The sequence below is a fragment of the Penaeus monodon genome, chromosome 14 (genome assembly GCF_015228065.2).
Source record: "Penaeus monodon isolate SGIC_2016 chromosome 14, NSTDA_Pmon_1, whole genome shotgun sequence".
Taxonomy (NCBI): domain Eukaryota; kingdom Metazoa; phylum Arthropoda; class Malacostraca; order Decapoda; family Penaeidae; genus Penaeus; species Penaeus monodon.
Genome location: NC_051399.1, coordinates 26,477,423 through 26,488,956, shown reverse-complemented (window position 1 = coordinate 26,488,956; position 11,534 = coordinate 26,477,423). Strand labels below are relative to the sequence as shown.

Here is an 11,534-nt window from a genome sequence, read left to right as displayed (position 1 = left end):
AAAGAGATGAGAATCTATGGAGATAGAGAGAAAGAAGGGGAAAACTTAAGGAGATGTGGAGAAATAGAGAAGAAAACTAAGGAGATGGGAAGGTTACGGGAATAAAGAAGGGGAGATGAAGAGAGATTATAGAGGGGGTGGGGGAAGGAAAGGGAAAAGTTGCGAGGCTGGTGGGAAAAAGGGGAGAAGGAAGTGGAGGGTTTAGGAGTGTGGGGAGAACTAAGAAAAGTGGATATCGGGAGGAAAGAGACTAGGGGGTGGGGAGAGGAAGGCGAGGTAGAGGGGGAGCAAACATAGGTGGGGAGACGATGAACAGAAGAAGGTAGCGGACGACGGAGATGGGGAGAGCGTTGGGAGACGTGAAGAAGCTACGGAGACTTGGAGATAATGGGGAGAAGTAGAGAAAATTAGGAAGGAATAGGGAAACGACGAGGAGGAGGAGGAGAGGCAATGGGAAGAATAAAGTACAAACAATGATGACAATATGGCAGTAAATACGATGGAGTGAGAGGGATGCATAAAGGCTCCCATAAAATCTATGGGAAATGTCGACAAAGGAAGAACAGGCAGAGGAAGGACGACAAGATAAATAGCAGAAATGAGGAAAAATCACACTCGCATTCCCTGTGTTTCTCTCCTGGGAACGGTAATGCGGTATCGTGTTAAAGTCTTCGGGAAACTCTACCCGCATTTCACTTACTCTACCCTGACTGAGATCATTATGTTACATATCAAATACATATACTATACATGATTTACACACACACACACGCACAAACACACACACACACACACACACACACACACACACACACACACACACACACACACACACACACACATAAACATACACAAATATATATAACACAAGCACTATATGAACCTCATAATTCGAGTGCGTGTAATTAGGCCCTATCCTCCGCCCACGAACAGTGTTAGCTTTCCCTCCGCCTTCATTACCCTCCGTAGCTCTCCGCGGCGCACATCGGACGATCCCTCCTGCCTTGAATCCACAGCGAGCGCGTGGCTGAGGGGCAGGGGCAGGGGGAGGGGTTTGGGGGAGTAGGGTTGGGGTTGGGGGGGGTACACCATCTTGCCGCACTACGCCGCCGCCGCAAATACCCCGCATAATCACAACTAATACGCAAAACAAAAAAGTCTTTTCCTCTTTTAGTTCCTCTCTTCCCTTTTAATTCTCTGTCCGACCGCCACCAGTCCTTCCTAAGACGTCAACCTTAATAAGCCAAAGTCATTAAACAATTTCAATGGTTTAATTACGCTACTCTCTCCCCCTCCCCCCACCATCGGCGATCCAACCCCACCCCCTATCCTCACTCTCTCCACCTCCCCCCATCCTAACCTCTCCTCCCCTCTCCCCCCCTCCCCTCATTTTAACCTCCCTCCTCCCTCCCCCTCCACAAGAAACTCAAGACGTTCAATCCACTCGGAATTCCCACGCCCATGGTGCATCATCTGGAGACTGCACCCGATGCCTGGAGGACAAAAACACATTAGAGCTTCATTGAGCCGCCTCGCCACCTGTCCTCCGCCGTCACGGTCCCTTAAAAGCCACGTTTGTTGGTTTATGCGTACTGTTCTTGGCTCAATAACTACGACTAACTACTTCCAACTCCTTACTACTACTGTTGTTATACTCTTTATACTCTGAAAGGAGGGAGGAGGAGAGGGGACGGAGAGGAGTGCGAGGACGGAAATTGTGGTTTATGTTACCGAGGCTTAAGCTTTCGTAACGGGGCTTGTCTGTATTCAAATCTGCTGTGCTGATTTTGTTGTGGTTATGCAGACTGCAGACATTCTCTGGGGGATTTTAATTAGTACTTTCCCTGCGTGCAGTGTTACGAGAATTGAGGAAAGGGAGGGAGGGTTGAGAAGGGAGGGAGGGAAGGAGGAGGGAGGGAGGGAGGGAGGGAGGGAGGAGGAAGGAGGGAAGGTGGGAAGAAGGTAGGGAGCGAAGAAGGAAGATAGGGAGGGATGGCCAGAGAAAGAAAGAAAGAGAGAGAGAGGGGAGGGGGAGAGAAGAGAGAGAGGAGAGAGACGAGGGAGGGAGGGAGAGGAGGGAGAGGAGAGAGAGAGAGGAGAGAGAGAGGAGAGAGAGAGAGAGAGAGAGAGAGAGAGAGAGAATGAAATGGAACTACAAAGGCTCTAATAATAATAATAATCATATGGTATAGTGTCCCAGTTTCAGGCGTATTGTTTCGTACCAACATAACCAGTTGATAAGACTTAACAAATGGGGTGACGTATCCCATTCTCTGTTATTTTCCTTTTGTTAGCAGAAGGAAAATTATTATATAAGTCTCTATACCATGCTTTTAATTTCTTCTTTTCTATTGTTCTGCCATTGCCAATTTAGATACTTCCATCTAAATGCACAGGACGAGAGTATATAGATGAAGTTAGTGCTGATAAGAGGAGGAGGGAATAAAATTATAAACTGTACAATAATTACAGGAAATGTAATAGGAATAAAAAAAAAACAAGAAGAAAAAGACGAAAATAGAACGTGAGACAAAATGACAAAAAATGGCAACAACGACGGCGACGACGGAAAAAAAAAAACTGGAAAGAACGCGAAAAAATACACATTAGAAAAAAAACCTGTTTCAAAGAGCCTTACCTGCTATCTCGAGCGTGGCATTGTTGGAAGTGACGGTCCCGACCTCGTTGCTGGCCTGGCACCAGTACACCCCGGCGTCGTCCTCCTTCTTGCCGTGGACGACCCGCAGGAAGAACAACGACCCCGTGGGCAGGAGGACGCGCTGGGACTTGGGGTCGCCGGGGGACGTCCTGCGGGGTGAGAGGGGAGGGAGAGAGAAAATGATGTCAAGCGGTATGCTAGTAAGGCGTGGCGGAGTTCATTTAATACATATATTGGGTTATTGGAAAGGGGGTGATAATTCACACAGACATGCTTTTAATACGTACTTTTTTTTTTTTTTTGGGGGGGGGGCGGGGGTGGTAATTCACACAAAAAATATGAAAGGACAGATATATGAAATAACGAGCGGGCAACCATATCTCTTTTGCTCATTCATGCCTAGAAACTGAAAATTCGAGGAAGACACCCAGGCTCCTTAGTCTTTCCTCTCTTCCTGTTCCCCTCACACCCTTTTCATCCTTCTTCCTTCCCTTCCCTCTCCCCTTCCTTCTTCCCTTTTCTATTCCCCCATCCTCCTTCCCTTCCTCCCTTCCATCCCACCCTTTCCACGCCATTCTCTTTCTTCCCTTCCTTCGCTCTCTGTCCTCTCCCTTTCCTTATCTCCCTGTTCTCTCTTCCTTCCCTCTCTGCCCTCTCCCTTTCCTTATCTCCCTGTTCTCTCTTCCCTCTCCCTTCCTTCCCTCTCTGCCCTCTCCTTCTCCTTTCTCTCTTTCTCTCTTCCCTCTCTTCCTCTCCCTTTCCTTATCTCCCTGATCTCTCTTCCATCTCTCTTCCTTCCCTCTCTGCCCTCTCCCTTTCCTTATCTCCCTGTTCTCTCTTCCCTCTCCCTTCCTTCCCTCTCTGCCCTCTCCCTTTCCTTATCTCTCTGTTCTCTCTTCCCTCTCCCTTCCTTCCTTTCCCAACTCCATCTACCACAAGCAAGCCGAGTCTTTCCCACAAGTTCGTAAAGTGACACACTCCTCATGTTTAAGTATCATTAACTGATTACATGCAGGATGTAGCATTGGGGTGGACGGTAGAGGGTGGGGAGGAGTGATAAAGGAGGGGATAGTGGGAAGTGAGAAACAGAGAGAAAGGGGAAGGGGTAAGGGGGAAGGGGGGGGGGAAGGGGGAAGGGGAAAGGGGGAAGAGGGGAGGAGGAAGGGGAGGGAGTGGATGAACAGTGGGGTGGATGAACAGTTCGGGATTAAAAGATAAGTAAGAGAAAAAGGGGGAGACGGATGAGGAAAATTGATAGCACGAGGACGACAATGAGGATAAAAAAAGATAAGGAGGAGGAATGACTGAAGAGAAAGAGGAAAGAAGCATAAAACAGAACAAACTAAGAGAAGAAGGAGGAGGAGGAAGAAGACGAAGAGGAAAGCAATATCAAAATAAAATGAATAAAAGAAAAGTAAGAAGGAAGAAGAAGAAAAAGAAGCAGAAGAGGAGGAGGCGAACAACAGGGCGAAAAAAGAAAGAGAAAGACGAAGAAGAAAAGAAGGAGAAAAGAAGGAAAAAGAAGAAGAAGAAGAAGAAGAAGAGGCGGAAAAAGTCTAATCGCCAGCCCCGCGAACCAACTTTCTATGACTTGGAAGCACCACTTTGCCGGCTATTGGAAAACGTCACTATTCAACAGTCCGGATCGTGTACGTGTTAATTGTTTAAGCGTCCTGGCTTCCGATGCTAAAAGCTTGGGTCTGTGTGGACTTTTGTTTGTTTTATTTTCCATTTATTTATATTTTTTTATATTTTTATTTCTTATTTCATTTGCGTTTCTTATTATTCTTTTTATTATTATTATTATTTTTTTTTACATCGGAAAATAAAATTGTAAAGTATGTCATTTAACAGCGTGTGAAACTGCTTCTGTAATGAGGTGTATATATAAAGCAGCTTAACATAAAATTATACATGTATCTCATAATGTTCTGAAATGAATTTAAACGCAAGTTTTTGCGAAATGATTATGCACTGAATTTTACCACAATTACATCATAATAATAAAGAAATAAAATATTATCCAGCTGTCGTTGCTAGGGCTGCATTGTTCATCTAAAATATTTGCATCTTTAAATAATAAGGATTGTGATGATTGTGATGATTATAGTATCAAAAATAATGATAACATCAATGAAAAAATAATAATATCAGTAACGGTAAAGATAATGAAAATGCTAATGCTAATGCCAGTTACAATATACAGAGTTCTTTTTGCCAAGTAAAATACAAATTATAGAAAAAGATACTGAATTTTCCTCTGTCCAACAGAGTATGGCCAATGCCTACATGTTCATCCCGTTTTCTCTTTGTTCAAAAGAATATTATAGAAAACGAGTTATGTTCCTCACATTTTCTGTCACGTTCGATCGTAAAAAGAAAATGGAGAAAAATATCTTGTACAACTTGTCCATTTATTAAACAAGATTAATCGTACCTTATGTCTGGAAAAAGTAGATATTTTTTGATAATATTATGAAGAAAAGAAAGAAAGAAAGAAAGGAGGGGGATAAGAAGAAGAAGGAGAAAATATAGGGTGAAATTAGTCCGCTGCATCAAAGTTAACGTGATTTCAATCAAGTAAATTCGAGTTTGCATATAAATGGCGTAGGAAACTATACCACACGCCCTCACACACACACACACACACACACACACACAACACACACACACACACACACACACACACACACACACACACACAAAAAAAAAAAAAAAAAAAAAAAAAAAAAAAGAAAAAAAAAAATAATATATACATATATATATATATATATATATATATATATATATATATATATATATATATATATATATATATATATATATATATATATATAACCAAAACACCTAAACCACAACGTTGCCAATGCCTCCTTTTTTAATACATTTCATCATAACCACGGTAATTTATGGCCACATTATCGTGATTACGAGAATGATTGACAGTGACGTTCACAATCACAAATGCTATTAATTTGATGCAAATTTCGCTAATATTCAGGCGCGGAAAATCATTCCGGCCTTTCAATCTGTTTCCTCCTTTTTCTTCCTTATTTCACAGAACGTATACTTTCCCTGTTCTCATTCCTTCCCCACCACGAACACATATTCTTCCCGTATTCCCCGAAAGTTTCACCCTATCCTTCATAATAAACCTAACTTTATTCCCGCGACTTCGGAGGGAATGACTTAAGTTGAGTGATCCTGAATCGCGTCCTTCTAACGGCCTGTATAATGCCTTGAAGCCTAGATCCGGGTCGAACTTTGGCGAATCCTCCGGGCCACGTAGGGTGCGTTGCCATCGCGGGTTTCCGGGCGGAAATTCGACTCCGTTTCTCTGTTTCCATTCTTGTGTCTTTTGTATCTTTGCCTCTTTTCGCTTTTCTCTTTTTCTGTTTCTTGTACGCGTTATTTCTTTTGATTCTCCTCCTTCTCTTCCCTTCTTTCTTTCTTTTTTTTTCTATCTCTCATTCGTCCTCCCCTCCTATACTCCCTCTGCCCCCTCCTTCATTCTTAATCTCCCTCTCCCTCTCCTTCTTCTCTCCTCCCATATCCTTCTCTCCATCCTTCTCCTCCTCCTTCTTCCCTCCCCATATCTTACTCATCCCCCCTCTATCCCCCCATATCCTTCTCCCCTTCCTTCTTCTATCCGCCATATCCTTCTTCTCCTCCTCCTCCTCCGTCTTCCTCTCCCTGCGCGCCCTCCCCAACGCCCACACCCGAGATTAACATCTGCCAATGCTAATATGCTAATATTTACACACGGCCTCCCGCCAGTTCAATTAGGCCCCACCTGCCTCAACCCGCACTCCTTCCGAGGCTAATCTTGACCCACCGCAAGTAAGTCCGGGCGCGACTTGAGCTCCAGAAGTACAATCTTGACCCATCATGAGTTAGTCCGAGCACTACTTGAGCTGCCCAAGGTTAATACTGACCCATCGTGAGACTACATGAGCTACAGTGAAGTTAATCTGGACCCATCATGCATAAGTCCAAATTCTCCCGGAGTTACAGCGAGATCAATCAAGCAAATCCACAACCTAATTCCTGCAGTAGTACAAATCACATTACAAAAGAACTTGGGGCGTCCGGGAGAGGACTTGGCTATGACAGTTCTAAAACAAGTAATCCCAAAGAGGAATCCAAAGTTTGAGATGAACTATAAACTTGGAAACAACTTTATATCCATTACGTTGAGACGTTCCTGTTCTCGACTTGTTTCGCTGGTCTGGTGTGTTTCTATTTTGTGAACAGGGCGGGACTGGACGTTACTTATATGTTAGTTATATCCTAGATTATTGTGGGGCGATTTGCTAGCTTAATAGTGTGCCTTAGTATTGTGAACGTTACGCAATTATACTCATACACCCAGACAATTATATATGCATATATACACAGACTTAAATACTAGCACACTAAAATACACGCACATGCACACGTATATACACACGTATTTGCACACGCATACACACGCAGACACTCGCTGTACACTGTTTACATTAGTGACGACTATTGTAATACGAATCGCGAAATGGAGAAAAAATAACAACGACAAACACAGCATGAACACACACAAGAGAAAAAAAACACAAACACACGCGAATTATTTTATACAAACTATTATTACCATCATAAAAGCATTCATTTTCATATAACAGAGACCCACCACGCCCATCCCCACTTCTACATCCATGCCCATACATATTTTTACACCCACGCCCACACATACACTCAATCCCACGCCCACACCTACACTCACGCCCACACCCACACCTACACTCACGCCCACACCCACACCTACACTCACGCCCACACCCACTTCTACACCCGCTTCTACACCCATGTCCACACCTTCATTCACGCCCACGCCCACACCCACGCCCACACTCCCTCACCACACACGAGTACGACCTGCACCACACGGCGCCCGGAGAGCCCAGCGGCACCACAAAAATGTTGCATAAGCCCGCCACAAAGGGAGAGCCACGGATTGGATTCGAGAGAAATTTCAACTGGAAAACTTAGCGAGTCAGTCCCCCGGGGTTGGGGGTTGGGGGGGAGAGGGGGTTGGGGGGAAGTAATCTAACCTTGGCTTGCTCAGGGGAAAGGGGGGAGGGGGTAGAAGAGGGGGGAGGGAGGTAGAAAGGGGAGGGGGAAGGGGTGGCAAGGATGAGGAAGAAACGGAAGAGGAAAAGGAGGGAAGGTATGAGGAGTATGAGGAGAAGGAAGAGGAAGAGAAGCATGGCGAGAATAAGGATAAAGAAGAAAGCAAAGAAAAGAATAGGAAAAGGAGGAGGAGCAGGAGGAGGAAGAAGATGAAAGAAGAGGAAGGAGGAGGAAGAGGCCATGTAAGAGAAGGGAGAAGAGGGGGAGGGGGAAAGGGAGGAGGAAGAGGAGGAAGAGGGGGACCCAATAGGGTAAAATAATTTCACCCGGTCCGTCCTTCCTCGCTCTTGGAGGAATACGAAGAGGGGAAAAGTAGCAGGACAAGAAGTCAACGGAGAGTCAGGAATATAAACAAAAGCAAAGGCGAAGAAAATAGAACAAAAGGAAAACAAAGAGGACTCGAAAGATCACTCCCCCCCCCCCCTTACGCAGCTTTCCCCCTCACCCATCCACCCACCCCACCCTCACCCATCCCCATTCCAACACTCCCCACCCTCATCCCCCACCCCCACCATCCCCCATCCAACCCCCACCCGCCTCCACCTCCACCTCCATCCTCGACCCCCACCCCACCCACACCCTTACCCACCCCGACTCAAACCAGCTAGCGACTCACCTAACCAGCTGCCCGTCCTTGTACCACCTGACGACCGGCGGTGGCTTGCCTTCCGCCTTGCAATTGAGTGTTGCAGGCTCGTTGCGTGGCACAGTGATGTCCGTCGGGTGCTCCGTGATGCGGGGGGATCGAAATGAACCTGGGGGAGACAGGGAGGATGATGAGAATAAATAACGATAATGGTAATAATTTACTACCACTACTACTACTACTACTAACAATAAATAGCAAAAGTAATAACATCAAAGTTATAATAATACACTAAAGGACAAACAGTACTATGTATGCATACAAAATATATACGAATCTTAAAACCAACCTCTTAATGTGTTCAAAAACAACGCCAAAACATACCTAATTATTCACAAGAATCAAAACCAGTTAACTTATTCAAGTTACAAATATCAAAAATTTGCTTACGTCAAAACTGAAATTAAGGAAATGTGACTACATGGTGGACAGCGCGATATAATAAAAAAACTAAATTGAAGGAACAGGATGATATATGTAAACCTAGTCAGAGATTGCTTTAAAGAACACCTGATATCATAAATTCATTAATTTAACAAATCGCACATCAACTAAGCAAAGGGACCATCAATAAGCGATAAATAACATCACTAACACACGAACACATTTTTTTTTTTCAGACTCACATATCCACACATATACATATATACATATATAGACACATCCATCCATCCAGCCACATACTATATACATAACTATATACATATGTACACATATCCATCCACCCACCCATCAATATATACATATCTATATACTTCTATAAACATCCATCCATATATACATATACCCATATACATATACACACACACGTCCATCCATCCACAAAACCACGCAGATCCGTCCACTCACCCGCCCCTATGTACAATAATTACCAAAATCTTACACGCGGTTAACCAAGCAAGCAAACCGCTAAAGTATCTGCACTACAAAAATAATAATAATAATAATAAAAAGAGAGAAAGACATTGTGCAACCAACAAAGAAACCGAACTAATGGATCCGACTCGCACAGTATCAGAAACTAGAATCGAAATCCTCTGAAGCTCCTCTAATCCCATACCAGCGGATAAACCTTTCCCTCACGCCCGAACTGCTGTATCAAAACTCTCGGGCAAAATGAATAAACAAATGAAATGTTTCAACTTCTCTATCTATCTCTTGGTCTCTGTCTATTTCTCTTCGCCGCAGTTTCTGTCTCTTTCTCTCTCTTTTCTTCAAAAATTTCAACTCTCACATGTTTAAATGATACGAATAAGTACAACTCTTTATCTCTTCCTATCTCTCTCTCTCTCTCAATTAAAAATTCATATAAATCTCAATGATCAAAGGAATTACTGCGAATTTCTTTCGCCTCGTACTTCGCTCTTTCTTTCTCTTTCTCCCTCTCCCTCTCTCTTTTCCCCCTTCCCTCTCTCTCACTCTCTCTCTCTCTCTCTCTCTCTCTCTCTCTATCTCTCTCTCTCTCTCTCTCGCTCTCTCTCTCTCTCTCCCTCACTCACTCCCTCACTCACTCTCTCTCTCTCTCTCTCTCTCTGTCCCTCCCTCTTCCCCCGCTCTCATTGACTTTGTCTCTTCCACCTCGCCCTGCAGCCACACCAGCTCCTCACACCAAGCGACAGCCTCATTACAACTCAACCAATTACTTTTCTCTTCCCTTCTCCTCCCTCGCCCTCGTCTGCCCCAAAGCACACTTGGCGAGGACAGCATAACCTAATCTAATCTAACCTAACCTAACCTGACCTGACCTTTCTTTATTCTATCCTAACCTATCCTAACCTGTTTTCTTAGTCTATTTAAATTAAGCTCAACATAGTCGAACTTTATTTGTTTTTACTTAAATATAGCAGAGTTACCAAACTCTGTCTCCTTCAAACGTAACGAAACTTAATATAAACATATCCCAACCCTTAAGTAAGTTAACTTGAATAAAGTAGAATAAACTCAACATAACTTGTACTAAGTTCGGCTAAATCAACTTAAAATATCCTAAACCTAGGTAAAAGCAACTTTAATGCACATAGTACGCAACACAAAGGTAGCTCACACAAAATAAGCCTGAATTCAACATTAAATAAGTTAAACAAATATATTACATATGAATTAACGGCCAAACAGAATCTAAAAAATCAGCTAACTTAATAAAAGAGATAACGACCATTTTTTAATGACAGCCAAATGAGTAAATTAAATTCAATAACCACGGTAAACCAACAAATAATTAAAAACAAAAACGTATAAAACAATAACCAAATAATCAATAAACAAAAAAACAATCAACCCTTTCCGGATACCCCCCACCCCCTCCCCCACAAAGGCACAAAGGCCCATGAGAGGTCACCTTCTCGTCGCATGCTTTTGCCCCCGGGGAGAAGCTCGCCTCTCTCTCTCTCTCTCTCTCATTATTTATCTCGTTTTTTTTCTTATACTCCATATCTATCTATTCATATATTTATCTATCTACTTCTCTCTCTCTCTCTCTCTCTCTCTCTCTCTCTCTCTCTCTCTCTCTCTCTCTCTCTCTCTCTCTCTCTCTCTCTCGTATTTAAACTCTCCTTCTCTCTCTTCCCTTTGGCTTTTTTTATTTCTCACTTTCCCTCTCGTTTCATCTTCCTCCTCCCTTCTCCACTCCACCTTTATTCCTCGTTCCTCATCATGCTCCCCTTTCCCCCCCCTTCTTCTCCCTCCTTATCCTCCTTCCCTCTCCTCCTCCCTACCCCTATCCCTTTCCCCCTTCCCCCTCCTCCCTTCCTCTCCCCCCTTTCTTCCATCTTCCCCTCCCCCTTTCCTCCTCCTTCCCCCCTTCCCCCTCCTTCCCCCCTCCCCTCCTTCCCCCCATCCTTCCCCTCCCGCCACTCCCCTTTCCCCCTCCCCCCTCCCCTCTTTCCCCCACCTTCCCCACGACAGAGGACCTAAACAAAGGGAACCGTGTCGATCATCATCGGCCAGCGCCTCCCTCCGCGTCCGTGTCCCTCTGTTGCGAAAGTCTCGAACTAAACAAAAAACCTGACGAAGGCCGATATCACGAGGGTGGGGGGTGGGGGACGGTGGGGTAGGGAGGTAGGT

The 11,534-nt window shown here is 44.2% G+C and overlaps 1 protein-coding gene across 1 annotated transcript in view; it reads right to left on the bottom strand.

The window, feature by feature from the left end:
- LOC119580667 (roundabout homolog 2-like) overlaps positions 1–9,529 on the bottom strand; it is a 106,921-nt gene extending 97,392 nt beyond the window's left edge. The window contains exons 1-3 of the mRNA XM_037928767.1: positions 9,463–9,529; positions 8,442–8,580; positions 2,639–2,808 (exon numbers count right to left, since the gene is read on the bottom strand). Of these exons, the coding sequence (XP_037784695.1) occupies positions 2,639–2,808; positions 8,442–8,580; positions 9,463–9,529 (376 nt within the window). The remainder of the gene's footprint in view (positions 1–2,638; positions 2,809–8,441; positions 8,581–9,462) is intronic.
- Positions 9,530–11,534: the final 2,005 nt, after the last annotated feature.